Here is a 17,957-nt window from a genome sequence, read left to right as displayed (position 1 = left end):
TAAGAGTCAGGAAAAAGGCCCCAGAGAATGCCCCCTCCTCACTTCCTCCTCCAAGAGTGATGGATGGCTGCCTTGAGCAGGACCAGAAGGGTGACGGGGTCATTTCAGGATTTGACTGAGTAGGAGAGATGAACACAAGGGTGGTGGGGCCTGCACTCCCAGGGTTAGACTCCTCAGAATGGCCCTCTGTCCCGTGCGCAATGCCGGAGGAATCCGGAGCAGCCCGGAGCAGCAGCTCTGGTGCAGGCTCTGCTACTGGTCTGAGGACTGGAAGATGATCATGCCCAGGAAGAGTACAGCCCAGCACAGCAGCAGAGGCTGAGGAAAGTCTCCCATTTCAGTGGACTGGTACGACCTGGTGCTTAGATTAGGATGCCTGGGTTCCAGTCACTCTGTGGCTTGGGCAACCTATTTCGCCAGCTCTGTGCTTTAGTTTCTGCCTTGTAACCTGCTGATGCCACAAACACAAGCAACCCTGTGTAGCAGTGAAATCACGGGAGCTATTTCAGGTAGTCAGCGTAGGCAGAATCTGCCAGACTGAACCTGTGTGTCTTCGGAAAGACAAATTAGCTTTTGTTGAGGCGAGTATCAAGATGCACGGGGCCATGTGAGTGACCCACGCAGAGGCCAGCGGTGATAGAAGGAAGTTATAAAATAGGAATCAAAGGGATTAGTTGGTATGACAGAGCAGTTGGAAAAACAAAGGGCCTGAAGGAAATGTGGCCTAGTAGGCAGAGCACTGGACTGGCCTCAGAAGTGCTGGGTTCTGTTCCTGGCCCTGCCTCTGGCCTGCTGCGTGACCTCGGGTAAGACACGTCACTGCTCTGTACCTCAGTTTCCCCAGCTGTCCAACAGGGATGGTACTGACCTCCTTTGTACAGTGCTGTGAGATCTACTGCTGAAGAGGGAGGTACTGTTGTTATTCTCCACTGCTTGCATCCCAGGAGTCATTCAAATCCATGTGAAAAGGGTACAAGCCGCCAACCCCCCAGGGGAATGCAACCGACTGGTGCGGTGACTACGCAGAAGTGACTACACCAGGTGCCAGGCCGGGGAGAAAAGGCCCACAGTATTTGCCAAGATGGATGAACCACCGCAGGCATTGAAAATCCAAGACAGTGCACAGTTACAGATAGGACACTGCGCCCCGGGGGCGCCAATCAAGGAATTCAGCAGAAGGGGGAGCCCATGAGAGAACAGGCAGATGGGAGTAACCACCATCCCACATGGCCCCCAGAAGTTGATCTTCTAGCTGTGTAGGAGTGTGGAGGGGTCACTGGGGGGGAAGGAAGTGTCTGTCTGCCTCCAACTGCCTTATACTTGGAGTGTAAGCTCTCTGAAGCAGGGACTGTCTCTGTTCTGTGTTTGCACCTAGCACAATGGGGGAATGGTCCATGGCTGGTACTCCTAGGTACTACTGAAATACGAATTACAGCAAACAAAGATGCAATACATCTCCACACGGTAAAAGCCTTCAGATCTCCCTGGTGTTGAAGAGAATCATTTTGGATTCCCATTATCCGGCAGTACTAGAACCAGCTGCCTCTGCAAGTGACGATGCAGCATGGAGAGGTAGGAAGGGACGCCTACACCTTCCGCTAGATTGGGTAGCGCAGACCTCCTGTCCTATTTGGGAGATGGGGATACGTTTTCATCCACTAAAAAGAGACAGGCCCTGAGGCCTGAACTCTCATGGGTTGTTTTGCTTAATCTCCCCCTGAAAGGCACATCATAGTGGAAAAATCAGCCTCCCACTCCCTGATTAGCTGCTGTTTCCCAACAAGCCGCAGACAGTACCAGGAGGAAGGCCCAAAGCTGGGGAAGAGGTTGGAGAATGCAGAAGACATTCATTACAGAAGAGCTAACCGACACAAGGAATTATTCCGGGGATTTCCACATTTATGAAAAGAACCAGGGAGGACTGAGTCAGATGCGAAAAGCATCATCATTTCCAGATTGTTTGCTGACGTACAGCAATGGGAAAAAGGGAATCTTGAAGGCTAGGAATTACTCACTGCCACAGGAGACTTCATTTCAATGCTACGCCAGGCCTTGCAAACTGGATATTAATTTAATGTGTTTGAAAAGCCTGAGCAAAATATTTACTTCCAAAGGAAACCAGATTGTGCTGTTGGCTGGAACACACGATCACTCTGTGCACTGGTGCATACAAGCTGAATATTTCATCCTGGGCTGTCTCCCATTAGGGCCCTGAGTTTCTTAATTATAAAATAGCTTTGAAACGAAAACCCAGCTGGAGATGTAGTTAGAAAGTTCCAAAAAAGCCCATTTTTTTTCTTTTATGATTTGATTAAGATCCTTTCATGGACCACAGTCCACCTTCTCCTTCCAAGTGTTGAAAAATCCCATTATGCTGTGGGAACTGGCAAACCAGAACAGCCAAAAAAGCCCATGTTGAAACAGCAGATCAGCAGCTAGATAACAATCACTGAATTCTCTGTAGCCATGAAGGATGCATTTCTATTTAACCCACAATCTAATTGTTTGACATTGTTAACTCATGAAGTGATCTATTGAGAATCTAGGGAGTTTACAGCCAATGCTGATTTAAGAGTTTGCTCTATTTAGCACAGAGGCATGTAGAGATTTAATTAATCTCCCTGACTAGGTTATGATGAGTGATCAGACAGTATATCACAAGTCTGTCTAGATTCTAGGACACGGGTAGGCAACCTATGGCACGCGTGCCAAAGGCGGCACTCGAGCTGATTTTCAGTGGCGCTCACACTTTCCGGGTCCTGGCCACTGGTTCAGGGGGCTCTGCATTTTAATTTAATTTTAAATAAAGCTTCTTAAACATTTTAAAAACCTTATTTACTTTACATACAACAATAGTTTAGTTATATATTAAAGACTTATAGGAAGAGACCTTCTAAAAATGTTAAAATGTATTACCAGCATGCGAAACCTTAAATGAGAGTGAATAAATGAAGACTCGGCACAGCACTTCTGAAAGGTTGCCGACCCCTGTTCTAGGACAAGTAACTTATTGGTAGGGTGCCATCAGCTTAGTGGATATGAACTGACTGCTTTTCAAACATCCTGCCAACTTGAGAAAAGAACTTCATTCAAATCCAGAAACCTCTCTTATTAACAGTGAACTCTACTTCATATCCTTCTGAAGACTGTTTTATGACTTCAGAACAGCTCCTGGCCAGGAGACCAAATCCAGCAAGGACATGGGCTGGGCCATAACCTTGCTCACGTTATTTAGCCAAGGTGAGAAATCTGCCCCTCACAAAAAGCGAGGTGGGGGTGGAGGCAACTGACAATGATTAGCGGGGTTTAAAGTAATGTTTGTAAAGGGCTTTGAGGATAAATCTCTACCTGTTGTTGCAAGAAACCAGATTAAATGCTCTTAGGTGTAGATAAGAATCAAGTGAGCCACCTCCCTCCCTAAAAATGTTAAATGCTGAAAGCCCTTCCTTCCTGAACCGGAAAGTCACAAATGCCATGGAATTTGGCTGGATTGCAATTTGGCTCCGAAGACTTGAGGAAGGAATCTAAGTTTGCACATTCCAGTTTCTAATTGGACTCCATTCCTGATTCCTTCTTGCCTGCTCTTGCTGGGCCTTAGGGCTTGTCTAGATGGGGGAAACTTCCTGGTGTAGCTAGAACTGAAGAACTGTTCCTCGCTCGCTATTCTGGTAGAACTGCCCTGGTGGACACGATTTCAAAATAAGTTATTTTATTTCAGACTAATTACTTCATTTCCAAATGGCTCTGCTCCGGAACAGTGGCCCCAGGCCAGGCAGTTGGTCTGGAATAGCTAGAGCAGATTATTCCACTATACCTGTGCCAGGTAGTTTCTCCCATGTAGACAAGGACATATTCACAGCAGCACCGGGGCCTGGCTTCCCAGAAAGAAGCTAAAATGATGGGACCTAGAAAGGACTTGCTCCTTGTGGGTTTCACCCTCCTCCAGACTGTGTCTCTGATAGACCAGGGGAAGCTGGGGTCCCTTTCCCCTCTCCCCATACAATGAAGGGGGGGAGGCACACCCTTCTAGTCTGATCTCCTGTATAACACAGGCCATAGAGTTTCCCAAAAATAATTCCTGGAATAGATCTTTTAGAAACAAACACCCAGGCTGAATTTAATAATGGTCAGTGATGAGGAATCCACCATGACCCTTGATAAATTTTTCAGTGGTTAATTACTGTTAACAATTTACATTATATTTCCAGTCTGAATTTGTCTAGCTTCAACTTCCAGCCAGTGGATCGTGTTAGACCTTTCTCTGCTAGACTGAAGAGCCTATTCAATATTTGTTCCCCCATGTAGGTACTTCTAGATGGCAATCAAGTCATCCCTTAACCTTCTCTTTGTTAAGCTAAATAGGCTGAGCTACTTGAGTCTATCGCTCTAAGGCAGGCTTTCTAATCCTTTCATCATTCTCCCGGCTCTTCTCTGAAACCTCTCCGATTTATCAACATCCTTGAATTGTAGGCACCAGAACTGGACATAGGATTCCAGCAGCATCAAATATAGAGGTAAAATAACCTCTACTCTTACCTGAGATTCCTGTTTATGGATCTCAGGATCCCATTAGCTCATTGGGCCAGAGTCCGAGAGAATGACAAAAGAGGGAAATAATCCCTCCTCTCCCTCACCTTTTAAATGTCTTGTCTATTTGGACTGTACCCTCCTTTGTGCAGACAGTTAGGAAGTGTATGTGCATTGCTGCACGCTGCCCTACCCTGCTGTGCCTAGCACAATGGCATTCTTATCTTCAGGCCTCTATGTACTTCTGCACTACAAATAATCATGTGCTAAATTAAACAGGCACCTAAAGTACAAATCTACAGATTACAGCATCCACCGCAGGGGTGGGGATACATTAGTGCATGTTTGCACAGTGCTCTAGGGACTAGGTTAAGAACTCCGGTGCTGCTGTTGAAATGTGGGCAAATGCCTGACCTAGAAAGCAAACAGAGCAGAATTTGCCTTGCTCCCCTCTCAATCTTGGCTCACACACACTCCGAGTGCCAGCAGTGAATTTCCCTTTGTTAAACAGTTCTCAGAATGCAGCAGTCCGGGGTCTAAAAAAGGACCAAGGCTTCTTCCAGCACTGGCCTTTATTTGCTCAGGGTTAACAGGTTGATCTAGTTTTTTAATACCCACAAACACCTGGTCTTTGTGAGCCTTCTGACATCCTGAAACTGACTGGATTAAAATCAGCTCATTCTGCCAACGCTAAGTAATCTTTGTAACCAGAAGAATGCAGCCGAAATCACATGAATGCAGTTTTCGCACGCAATTCCCCACCCCACAGGGTGGATAAAAATTGATTATTTTTTTTAAATAAAAAAAGGTTTTATTTAAATTGGATTTTAAATGTTATTTAAATTATAACACTTTTTAAAAAAATAAACCAATTTAAAATTAATACAAAATATATTAAGGCCTAAACATCTTATAATCTCTTTAAACATTTAAATAAAAAAGTAGGCTGAATCCATGAGTCTCTATAAAACATTTTGAGTTCAAGGCTGCTTTTCTATGTAAAGAAAGAGCCTAGAGAAAAACATTAACTTTGGAGGTCAATTTTTAGAGAGAATGGGTCACGTGTGGTATTAAGGGCTTGATCCTGGGTGGTGGGTGAGGGGGAGGGCGCTCAGGGGCTGTGCTACTGGTTGCAAGAGACTCACAAAGTCATCACAGGCATTGGGACCCAGCCTCTGACACCATCGTGTATTGCATGAGAATCATCCGCTGAGTCTACCTGAGTGGTCTCATATTCCTATTTGATAGCTCCTCCCTACCTGAGCTCTGATTGGCTTAGTTCTCAAATTATGAATATTTACAACTCCACGCAGTCGCCATTTGCTAATGTACTAAAAACGTATAATTAATAAAAATCTGAAAATATGAAGCTACAGAATTGCTTAAGTAAATGGCTGTAGTTAGAGCGTACTCTCCTGGGGAGCAAAACGATGCACCAAAATCAAGTGTGAAGGTGCCATGGGCCTGTAGTTGTAAATCAACGTATTTTAATGTTATATCACCCAATGAGACTGCACCGTTCTTTAGAAAATAACTGAAGTACAAATGAAAAAGTTGTTTAGAATCAGTGATTTAAATCAAGGCTTTCCACTGGGTGGTTTAAATCACCTGGATTTAAAATCAGTCCACCCCTGCGAGGAAGAAATAGAAAAGAATGAGTTGCCTTGCATGGCTCACAAGCAGCCAGCTGGAAGTTGTTAACAGTGCTGGAAGGAAGCCCATGGGGCAACCGAGGAATATATGGGGTGGGATTTAAGAGATTCAGGTATTTGATACAGAGACTTTTTGGGGGAGGATGAAGCAAAACGCAGGATGCCAAGTTTAACCAGCGTGCAGCTCCAAGCAGTTATCTTGGAAAGGGTGCAGGTTGAGTCTCCTTACTACAGCAAAGGTTCTCATCTCTCTCTGGCTGGCACTTCCCCTCCCAGGTGCAATCTCACAACCACCCTGTGGTGGCTACGGCCATAACTTTCATGGAAGGGGAATACTGGGGCCAGGTCTATGCTACAAAGTTTCGTCAATATAGCTGTGTCTGGTTTCAGAGTAGCAGCCGTGTTAGTCTGTATCCGCAAAAAGAACAGAAGTACTTGTGGCACCTTAGAGACTAACAAATTTATTTGAGCTTATTTGTTAGTCTCTAAGGTGCCACAAGTACTCCTGTTCTTATAGCTAGGTCTGTAACTCTCCCATCCCCGCAGCTGACAGATATGCTGGCAAATCCAGAAGAGCTTCCGTGGGCCCAGCTATTGTCGTCAGGGCAGTGGTGATACCATGCAGCAGAAAAGCTCCTGTCGGCATAGGCAGCTTTACACTGGGGGCTCTGCCCGTAGAGCCGTATCACCAAAGCCTGGGTCGCGTGTAGACTAGCCTAGCCCTCTGAAGCTGTTTAATAGATTCCTGGCTTCTCCGCAGTTCAACTGAGGAACCAGAACCATGTGTTCAGCCAGATCGCTGCAGATGGCCAGCAGATGCTCCACGGACCGGAGTCTGGGAACTTCTGCCTGTTGTCTTTCCTGACAAAAGCAGCAGTCAATGCAGGCACACAGGGTGGAGCTGGCCAGCCCCGGATCAAACACTATTTTTTCCTGTGCTGGGCAAGATGGTGGCAATTGCCTCAATGCAGACACCGGTCTTGCTCAGGCACTTAAAGTGAGATCTACTTTGCATCTTTTTTGTATTCCTCTTCGAGACTGGGAACCCCCCCATTTCAGGTGATCCACTCCACGTTGGGTGTTGGGGCTTGTGGTGTTTGCAACCTTCTCGATTTCCCTTCCTACCCACTTCCAGTAATTAAGTCAAGGGAGGGAGAGCCCTGCTAAATAAGCCCTTCATAGCTTAGCTACTGTCCCAGAATTCATGGAGGGATTCCATGGGTCAATTATTTGTATTGCAGTGATATGTAGGCGCTCACTGTGCTAGGTACTGCACATGCACAGCTTCACTTTCATCAGCAAGGAGATTAAGAAACCCCAGGATGCACTGGGGGTGTGGAGGGGAGTGCGGGAAACAAGCCAAAGATCAATAAGTGAAGTACCAAAAAAAACCCTTTATTTTCCCCAAAACCGTAACAACATTTGACATTATAGTGATTTCCTCTTATATTTGTTATTTCTCTACATTAGGAACCAGATACAGAAAATACAGACACGATCTGCTGAATCAAAGACGGCACAGCATTCCATTAGAAAAGAAACAAAAAACTAGAGGAGCAAGATAAAAAATGGTGAAAAATAGTCATTCCCTCCAGCCCATAAACTTTCCGTGAATCATCATCAAAATAGAGCCGTGGAAGTAGCTTCTTTCTCCACGCACTTCTGCTTTGTGGAAAAAAAAATTAGATTTTCTCTTCTTTAGATTTCAAGGTAAAAAAAAGTTAAATTCTCTTTCAAGCCATTTTGGAAATTTGCATAGACCCATTCCCTTTCCAAAAATATCTGTCATCTCTCTCTCTCTATAGCATCTGAATATAAATCGAGTGCGCTTCTCTTCTGAAGATCACTGAGCTCAATTCATGTTCAAGAGAATAAAACAATCTCCCCTTTCCCCCCCACATGAAAAAATATGGGCTTTAACAAACATTTTCTTATGCTCTCAAGGCAAGTAAGAGGATCAGCTGCACCTCCAGCTCAAACCTTCTTCCAAGTTCCTGTGATTTCCCAGGTTTTCTATGCTGACTCCCCTTCCCCGTGGGTAGGAGGAACAGCTCGATGGAGCTGCGGAGGAGACTGGGTTAGGACTCCAGAGGAGGGCGGATGGAAAATGCAGCTTCGGGGGTGGGGACTGGACTTTGCAGGATCAGCCCATTAGGTAGAGGTGGCGGCTTGTAAGAACCACAAAAACTCGCTACCGGGCGCAGCGTTTGTGGGAACAGGCCTATAGAGATCAGCCCTGTCTACAGGACAGAGTCACTGGAGCAGCAACTCCCTCAGCTTGGGATTGGGGGAGAGGAGCGGAGCGATGAATTAGTTGGCAGCTCCTGAGGTAAGGCAGCAAGGGACCAGGGTGGGGAAGGTTTGCTCGGCTCCCTCTCCCCAGGAGGGGAGCCTTTCACCTGGGCACTCTCGTCTCAAGCGTACCTGGAGTGAAGTTTCCCAGAGGGTGGTGAGTGCAGAGTCCAGCTGCACAACCATGAATTTAAAACAACAACGCAATAAAATAAAATCAACCCCTCCTATTACATTGTAATGCAACAACTTTCTTCAGATCTCAGCCCAGTTCAACACACTCTAAAAACCAAAAACATTTAAAAAGGGCTAAACTTTCCCTCCAGAGGGTGGCGCTGGGGGAGACACTAAGAAACTGGCTGTCCTTAAATCATCAGGACAGCATGAAAGCTCCCATTTAAAGTGCCAGTCACAGAGAAACTGGAGGCGTTAGGTCATCCTTTCCCCATTCTCATTCCCACCCAGAGCAGAGCAGGGCCGAGCCAGTCTCCTCCCCGACTCATTTGGGGGCTATGCCGAGTCATGACCTTTACGTCTGCCCTTCCCCGGATAATTCTTCAGTTTACGGTTTCTTTTAAAAAGTTAGTAAGAAAAGATATTAGGCTGAAGACCCCACGCTTTGCAGTGGGCTTCCAAATAGAAAGGTCTTGAAATGTTAATCTGTTGCAAGTTGCAATGGGGAATCCAGTCCATTGCAACTTGGCCCTGGGGGCTGAGGGCAGGGGGGCAGGGAATCCAGCTCTGCTCCCCTGGGTCAGCCCAGCTTAACCGCCCTGCTCTCCTGCACCAGAGACCAGGGCCTACACCATTGATCAGGGATGCAAAAATCTCACCAGAGGGCCCTTTCCTTGCCTAGTTCACTTCTGGATCCCCTGAGAAGGGGACAATTGGGGAGGAAAAGTTACCTCCCTTAGCCTCCCTGGAATAAAATATCAATGAAACGACAACACCAGCCTGCTGGGTTTATAAAAATTCAATAAACTTCAAGGAAAAAAAAAACAACCTTGGAAACTAACCAGTGGTTTAAGTTTGACAAACTCCCAAAATATTCTTCAGCATCCCAACTAGCAACTAATACCAGCAATGCCATGAGGAAAAAAGTGCTTGCAAGATACAAAGCTTCCAGCCAGGCAGCAGACCTGCTGCCCAGCCGATCCCAATGCCTGTTCAGCCTCCTTCTGTGCTCCAAAGTACACATGCAGCACCAGGCTGCGGGACTGTTGGGCATCACTTGTGAGGGAGGATGCGAAGCTGGAATCTGGTGTGGTATGCGGAAAGACGACTCCTCCCCCCTCCCTGGGCCCTGTTCTGAACAATCACAGGTTAGCTCTACTCACTTGTTCCACATGACTAGGGCTGCTCTCTTCCTCAAAACAGGAGGGGTCTGAGCTAAAAGTTGCTAACAGACCAACGTCTACAAACTCATCAACAACTGCCAGGGAACAAGACCAAGAGGCACAAAAACTGTCAAGAACTTAAACAGCAGAGCACTGAACTGCTGCAAAGCCAGAGAAAGCAATCTACAGAAAGGCCGCAGCTCTCCAACATCTCGGGATCAGAGGTTAGGGTTGCTTGCCAGCCTGGTGACGGGGGAGGACACAGTTTCTTGAAAGCTAACCTGCTCCTCCTTTTGTCCAAAGAGTGTTTTGTGACATGTCACAGCAAACGGCCCCTCCCAGCCCAGTTACCTCTCTTGCCAGCTGGAGCCCAGAACAAAGGCTCTTGGTTCCCAGCCATTGGTGCAGTAACAAGCAAGATGGACACCAGAGGGAAGCAGCTAAACTGACCTGGTTTTGGACTCATTCCTGTGTTACTTGTCTCCTCCCAAGTGCTGGTGGAAGGCTGCAGGAATTTAGGAGCCGGTTTCCAGGAGTGCTGCATGCCCACCGTTCACCCACCGCTCCCATTAACTTCGGGGGGGCTCTGCACCATAGAGTGCCTTTGCCCATAGGGAAAGCAGGTTGAAGCACTGCTGGAGGGGCGCTGGGCCAGCCAACCCAGCCTCTCCGGCAGCAGCTCTAACTAATTCTCCCCCTTCTCCAAACCTTTGGAATCCTAAACAGTGTAGAGCCAGCTCTACCTAAGCCAGCTCGGCATCTCACCAACCTGCTACCTGGTGCCAACCCGAGCGGAGAGGAGATGATGATTAAAATGTAGGCAAGAGCAAAAGGGCCTTGCCTTTGGATAGACTTGGTCCAACCAGGAGCTCTTTCCCACGTTCAACCAGAAGGTTTGACGGGCCTAGGCCACGATTAGTTAATTCTCTCTGAGGGGAAGGTAGGTGGGCGAAAAAGAGTGGCCCCCAAGATGCTGTCTGCACAGCTACAGTACGCAAGGAGAGGGACGGGCAGGACTGTGGCATGAATAGCTAGAGCCAGCCTTGCTATGCTGCTCACAGAATCCTCCCCATCCAAGCCTCCAGGGCTAGTCAGATTAGAAATCCAGGCCCCTTCAGTCTTGCAATCTTCTGTGGAATTGCCTTTCCCACAGCTCACCTGCATGCGTTCTAGTTACCCCGGGACACAACCTTTAGTCCTGAAAAAAGCTTGGCCATAATTAAGAATTTGAAAAACAAAAACGATCAATTACCAATTTCTTCTTCCTGCTAAAATGGGCCAGCGTGTTGTGAGAGAAATAGGATGCGTGCACACGCACATGTGTGTAGCCAGTGACCTGGAGTGTGCTGTTAGTCAAAGTGCATGGCTGCCGAGTGCTACTACAGGACAACAGCAAAAAAGGAACGGGCACCACACAGAAATAGCTTATAGGCTGAAAGCATCTGTACAGAAAGGGCTGCGAACGCAGCCTGCAGCCAACCCAAGGCAGTAGCCTGCCTAGATCCTCACCTGTAGTTCAGCTGCTGGGAGAAATCTACAAGTGGGAGTTGAAAAAGGCTCACCTCTTTTCTGCCACATCGCGCCAGGAAAAAGGGCAGTAAATGTTTCAGACAACTGCAGAAACCAAACGAGAAAACTCAAACATGAAAAGATCAACCAAGACGACCAATTGTAAGCCTGTCAGACCCAGAGTTCACACGTCAGGGGTGGAGGAGAATGGCTGCTGTGGCTAGTGCAGCAGGAGGGCTCCACTCCAAAGTAGCTGAGATTTAGCCATTTCTTTCTGCATTAGTCAAAGCTTCTCCCCAGCATAGGAGGGGACTGACTTGACAACGGCTCCCTTCTCACATGGCATGAAGGGCCAATCAGAAACAGTTCCCTCACTGGCTCTGGTTGGGAAAGACAACCGTTTAGCCACCCTTGCCATGATGGAAGCGATCATCACAACCAAATCACACCCCCTGTTCTGGGCACATATGGAATTTCTAAAGTGCTCCTGCTAATACCAACTGATGAAAATGGCCTCCCATGCCCAGCAGTGGAAGGCGGTACTGCAATTAGTGATGCTAACAAGCGATAGCATTTAACTTTAACATCGAGTTCCATCTCTGTCTGTTCCATTAGTTTTCTGAAATGCACTTTTGGGAAATGTTTCCTATGAGCAGATGACTGGGGGGGGTTTGTTTTTTTGGATTCATTGCTCAGTAAAATGTTGCCATCGGAGGTGAAGTTTCCTTGCAATCCACAACGCAGAATCAGTGGAATCAAGTATCCTGCAAGTGGCCAGCTCATTGTTTCAACAAGGAGCTGCTTTCCTGGTTTGTCAGTTCTGGTTTTCCCCTTCAGTGGTTTGAAAAAGTTCACAGTGGTACAACCCAATCGTTTGCAGATACCGGAGTGAGGAAATCCCTAGTAAGGAAGCAATGCGTGGAATGAAGGACTGGGGAAGGGAGGAACATCCTCCAGCAAAGAGAAGGCTTCCAGACAGACCCCTTGGATCTGCAGGGAATTCAGGGGTGTTTGGAAGCACTGGGATGAGCGGGGAGTTAATGCCAAGTCAGGAAAAGTGCACGTTCTGGAGTGGTATGGTCTCGGAGGAGTTCTGCAGTGCAAACGTAAGGGGAGGGGTCTGGAGAAATCCCTTCTGGAATGTTGCATGTAGAGAGGTACAGACTGGCATCCGTGTGGCAGAGGACGGGGTAGGGGGTCTGTTGCCAGCAGGTCTACCCTGTTCTTCACATTTAACGGGTTTCAATCACCACTGGCTCATAAACTCCAGATGAGGCCCTGCAGGAGGAGGGGGTGGGAGGGAGAGAACAAGTACTTGTATTCATACCTTTAGATTAAAACAAGCATCTATGCAGAGCTCAGAATTCAGGAATTTTTTCCAAACAATTAAAAAAAATACTGAAAATAGCTAAACCAGCCTGCATAACAAAAGCCAGGCAGCCAAATGGCAATCAACATCCCAAAGCTGGAAAGAGAACTGGCTGCAACACACTTTTCCTTCCTGCGAGAGACAGATGAAAGAGGCTAGGCTGAGGACATCTGGAAAGTCTCCAGAGAGGAAGCTGTCTATTGGAGCAGCGAAAGCCGGAGCACTCCAGGGCTCTAGTCACAGCTTTGCCACTGACTTGATGTGGGACTCTGCATGAGGCACTTCACCCCAAGCTCCACTTATCCTGGAGCTTGTGAGGTTTAGTGAATGTAAAAGGCTTTGAGATCCTGTGATGAAAGGTGCTATGGCAGTGCAAAGCATTATGGGAACAGTGTACTTAATAGCATCTCTCGGAGCTCTGAACAGACGCAGGAAAGCATGCAGCTGAGAACGAACTAGGCTTTGCAGTTTTGCTATAATCCAACAGGGGGCAACAAAGTTGCCTGCCTTGAACAGGCTTTGAAAGCAGAGAAAGATAGACCAACCCCGATTGTTCTGTACTTTTACACACCTTCCCTCTGTCCCCATTCTAGCAGCCAAGATCAAATACCCCAGTCAAGCTTCTGCTGAGCTCGGAACACACACAAGCACAGCTGCATCCTGTGACTAAATGGGATCCCAGGAGCAATAATGTGGGAACAAAGCCATCATGTATCGCACGATCTTCAGAAATCTCTACTGAGGCGAGGTGAAAGTCTCCTAAGCACAAAGAACTAGCTGAGCAATCTTCACAGAGCCCCAGCGTCTACCAACCTTTCAGGAGCCATACCTGTTTCCCAGCTGAATCCCACTCAATGTCGTTGTGCCATCTCTGCTCACAAACAACCTCAGGTTACTGTCTGCGGATAGGAGAAGAGAAAGAAAAAGACAGTAAAATCCACAGTCCTGACAATCCCCAGATGTCTCCTACGGTCCATGTTACACAATGCTCAGCTAGGGGAAAAAAAAAATCCATTTTCATTCCGTTTCTGTGAGCGCAGGTGTGTTTACACTCTTGCTCTGATGGTTGTGAAGCTTCATGGAACTCCCTCTCCTCCTTGCTTTAGGAAGATCCCCAGGGCAAATCAGACTTCGGAAGAGTAAGCTTTTAAAAACAAATTTTAATGAATACGGTTTTGATGACTAGGTTGGTTTTTTTTAAAACTTCTAAACCGTGTCATGAACAAGGAGTCCTTAGCATTATTTTAAAAACTCCAAGAGACAAACGTTCCCCTGCACCATTTGCCATCTCATCATTACACCACTATGGAGGTACCCTGTTCTGTCCTGTCTAGTTTTCCCACAGAGAGCGGAGTGCAAATTAATTAATGAAGCACGATAACCTGTTTTTAAATCATCCAAGCTGATGGAAATGCAAACAGTGAACTGTGTGAGTAATGAACAGCAAATTAGATTAAAGTTTAGAGTTCTGGTTTGTATAACAGGCAAGAAAATTAGTTTAAATATTTATTTTAAAGGAGGAAAAAAGTTTAGGGGAAATTTTCCCCTAAACTGACCGGTTTTTAAAAACATTGTTTTCAGTTCCTTTAAAAAGATTGATAAGGCTTTTTTCCTCCTCTGCAGTATTCGTAAGGGTCTTTTGGTCAGGTCCAAGTGCCAGTATGTTTAAACCCCTCCTTCTTCCCCTCTCTTTGCACACACCTACCCTGCTTCCTCTTCAGCTTTGCTGCTCCTGTTACTGGCAAACTGTTCCTCTTGCACAGCGTGGGAAAAAGCATGCCCCGGAGCTGCCCCAGAGCTATGCAGGAGGGTGATGCAACTGAGCAGCAAAACTGACTACACATGAGGTGCTGTCAAAAGTAAACCTGGAAAAGAGAAGGACTGTTTGCCTCCAGCCTCACAGCTTCAGTTACTTGTAACAGTAGCAGGTACAAAGTGTTTTCAGAAGGAAATGCAGTTTTCACATCAGTGGGGTCCCTTTAAGATATCTGCCACTGAAACTTCCAGCAAGTACTAACAGCAAATTACAGGGGAGTGGGAGGCAACATCGAGTGACGCCGGAGTTGGAATTAGAGAGGTTGATGAACGTCGCTAAGGCTGGAAGAGGAGCAGCGAGTCTCCCCTCTGCGCCTCGTACTAATCTCACCTTCAGTATTGCTGACGTCTGTGAAATCCTGACTCTGCATGATTTTCTCCACTATGTCGTCAGCATCAATCCTAGTATCATCCACCCACGTTGGGTGACTCTCCACTGAATCCTTTTTCCTTCTGGGAGGGGAAAAAAAACAAAAACAGATTCAGCCCCTGGGGTCACCGGCTGCCAGGGCTGTTTGTGTCCCTTAGCTGTAGCCTCTTCCTTTCCGATTATAGCAACAGCAAATCTGAGGCCATAAAGGTAAAGGAAGAGCGAAGGATCCTTTGTTTCTAGGCCCTTCCCCCTCCACAGAGATATCATCTTTATACTGTACCTACCGGGATGATCTATCCAACAGGATGGCTGGTCTTGGGGGGCGAGGTGGCTTGTCTAGTTTGTGGTCCCGCTCTCCCTCAGGACACTCCACTGTCAAACTGAGCCCCCCAGAGGCGCTGCTGCTGGTGGACGTATTCCGGCGGTGGGTCAAATCAGACATACTGGAGGAGCGAGAGTGCTCCGTGCTGTAACCTGTGGAGAGAGACTCGTGACAAACCAAACCTACCAACCCATAGCAACACAGTGCAAAGAGCCAAGTCTCCAGTCAGGGCAGGGAAGCTTCACTGAGGAGGAGAGGAACCTCAATCCACAAAGGCAGAGGATTACACAGATCAGGTCAGATCTGCAGTCATCACAAAACTGGGAGTTCAGAAGGCAGGCTTGGGAGTGGCTCCAGGTCACAGGCGTGGCTGTGAATCACTCTCAGAGCAGGAGAGTGCCAAAGGAAAATAGATTTGGAGATCTGAAGACCTGTGCCTTCCTGGACATGGATGCCAAAGTTCAGCAGGTCAACAATTACCAGAGATTTTGGACTGCTGGCTGGCATAACTGGAGTTCCGTGAATGCCCTGAGTGGAATACTTCCTCTGGACTGGACAGATTCTGGTCTGGTTCCTCTGGAACGCCTGCCAAAACAACGAAGCACTCACATTATCTCAGCCAGCCAGTTCACCACTTCCTGCAGAAAGACTGGATGGGCCAGGGAAGGCTGGGAGGGTGCACGCTTCTTGCTCTACATTGACTTGCACAGAGCTAGAAGCTGCCAGGGACCATTTATGACAGTAGCCATGAGAGGCTGTGTCAGAGTAGTCACCCATTCCAGTGGCTGACAGGATGCCCAACTCTGGAGTTACCAGGGACCTCCGATCCTTCAACCCCATGGAGATGATGGGTCATGTCTGAAGCTATTTCATAAGTAAAAGATACCTTTGAAAAATATTAAGCCAGCTTGGTGCATGCCATGCAAGAGACCAAGTGCTGCTTATAGGCTCTTCACTACTCAGACAAAGCAGCCTGTGGAGTGCTGCGAAGGCCATAACCCAGGACTTTTCAAGTGAAGAGCAACAGAGGGTGGTACAAAAAACCAAAGGGGCAGGATTCTCAAAGCTCCAACAAAAACGTGGGAGGATCCCAACAGGTAGGGAAATGCACTGAGTTTGTGAGGACAAGAGCGAGGTGGATTGAATCCATCTTTCCCTCATATACACAGGTACAAGTCAGATGTGGGGCCTGAGTCAGAGATGATGGTAAACCTCAGACTGGAACTCTGTCCTGCTTCAGTCTCACCCTTGGGCTGACGGATGTACGATATAAAACTCCTTCCTGTTAGCTGCTTTTCCTACTATAACCCCCACTCTTCTACCCTCATAAGGGTGAGTTTCACCATCATTACATCACCTCTGAATATGGCCTGAAGAGTCGGTGCTACCTCTGAATTTCGAGATTTCACCTGCATGTGAAAGGGTTGTAAGGAGCATTTTTGGTCTCCTGGGTAAACATGTAAGCCAGGTTTGTTTTTTTTAAAGGGCTCATTGAGGTGAACTGGGTAGCTCCAGATTTTGGTGCACTATGTATCTGTCACAGTATATTTGCAGCCCCTTCACTTTAAAGAAGGGAGCTGGGGGAGGCTGCAATGTCCTTGAAAAATGGAAGTCAAAGAACTCTGCTTCAGCAGCTGGAATGAGACCATTAGATCTCAGACCCTGAAGCACTAAAGGCAGAGCAGGACCTTTTCTAAACATCAGCCTGAGCAAACCTAACAGCAGAGGGGTGAACAGTGTTAAGTGTCACTGAATATAAGAGGAACCACAGTGAGGGCCCCTTAGAGAGGATTGCAAGCAACACATTAAGTCAGTCCCTGGAATGGCTCTATCTCCTCTGTTAACAGAATTACATGTGCTGCACTTTCATGTTCACCCTGCTTAGCTACATCTAAAAGAGAGTCTTACAGGTTTCTTAATTAGCAAAGACACTAGGACTGGTGAGGGAGAACATGCAATGCAGAGATTCATTAACCTTCCAAGCTTAATGGAATCCTGGAACAACAAAGTGCTGTATCAGTCCTGAGCACAGAGGGCCTGTACCTGGATTGAGAATGGTGGGTCTCGACTTGGCCTGACGCACTGCTCCAATAGTGGCCGAGCCGCTGATGCTACTGGTAGTCCCCTCGCCTTTACAGGTCAACTGCAGGGAGGAATCCTGTCCTGGGATGGTGATGGATTTGGCTGTGGAAGGAGGCCTGCAATGGCCAAAAGACAGGACGTGATACAAATTACGCAAGCAGAACTGGCAGCTTGAAGAGGTGACTAACAAAGGAGACCATTCCCTTCTTGCTTCTTTGTGGGGAAGGATGGAAGCCTGCAAGGAGTTTTGTAAGCAGGGAACACTGCAACACCTTTGCTTTTCTGCTTGTTTTTTTACATTAGAAATTCAGGTATTTGACTAGTTTAGAAGACTACAGTGGCCAGCGAACTAGCAAAATTACTACATAAGTGATTTAAAAAGTCTTTTGTCTTCTCAACTGGTCACTTTAAAAAAATAATCAGACTATTTTATAGATTTTAAGGCCAGAAGGAATCATAAAATTCATTCAGTCTGACCTCCGGCACAACACAGGCCAGAGAATTTCACTCAGTTAACCCTGGATTAAGTCCAATAATTTGTGACTGACTGAAGCATATCTTCCAAAAAGCATCTTGATTTGAAGAGTTCCAGAGATGGAGAATCCATCACTTCTCTTGATAAGTTTTTTCCAATGGCTAATCACCCTCACTATTAAAAGTGTGGGCCTTATTTCTAATC

The 17,957-nt window shown here is 46.9% G+C and overlaps 1 protein-coding gene across 2 annotated transcripts in view; it reads right to left on the bottom strand.

Annotated features, from left to right (window-relative positions):
- Positions 1-7,553: 7,553 nt before the first annotated feature.
- Positions 7,554-17,957, bottom strand: part of FAM102A (family with sequence similarity 102 member A) — a 48,692-nt gene continuing 38,288 nt past the window's right edge. For both annotated transcript variants that reach the window (XM_044992494.1, XM_044992493.1), the window contains 6 exons: positions 17,240-17,394; positions 15,677-15,781; positions 15,159-15,348; positions 14,833-14,954; positions 13,516-13,585; positions 7,554-12,595 (listed from right to left, as the gene is read on the bottom strand). In XM_044992494.1, the coding sequence (XP_044848429.1) occupies positions 12,550-12,595; positions 13,516-13,585; positions 14,833-14,954; positions 15,159-15,348; positions 15,677-15,781; positions 17,240-17,394 (688 nt within the window). In that variant the 3' untranslated portion in view covers positions 7,554-12,549. The remainder of the gene's footprint in view (positions 12,596-13,515; positions 13,586-14,832; positions 14,955-15,158; positions 15,349-15,676; positions 15,782-17,239; positions 17,395-17,957) is intronic.

The sequence above is a fragment of the Mauremys mutica genome, chromosome 18 (genome assembly GCF_020497125.1).
Source record: "Mauremys mutica isolate MM-2020 ecotype Southern chromosome 18, ASM2049712v1, whole genome shotgun sequence".
In the NCBI taxonomy this organism is placed as follows: Eukaryota; Metazoa; Chordata; order Testudines; family Geoemydidae; genus Mauremys; species Mauremys mutica.
Note: the sequence above shows the minus strand (reverse complement) of the source record. Positions and strands in the feature narration are given on the sequence as shown.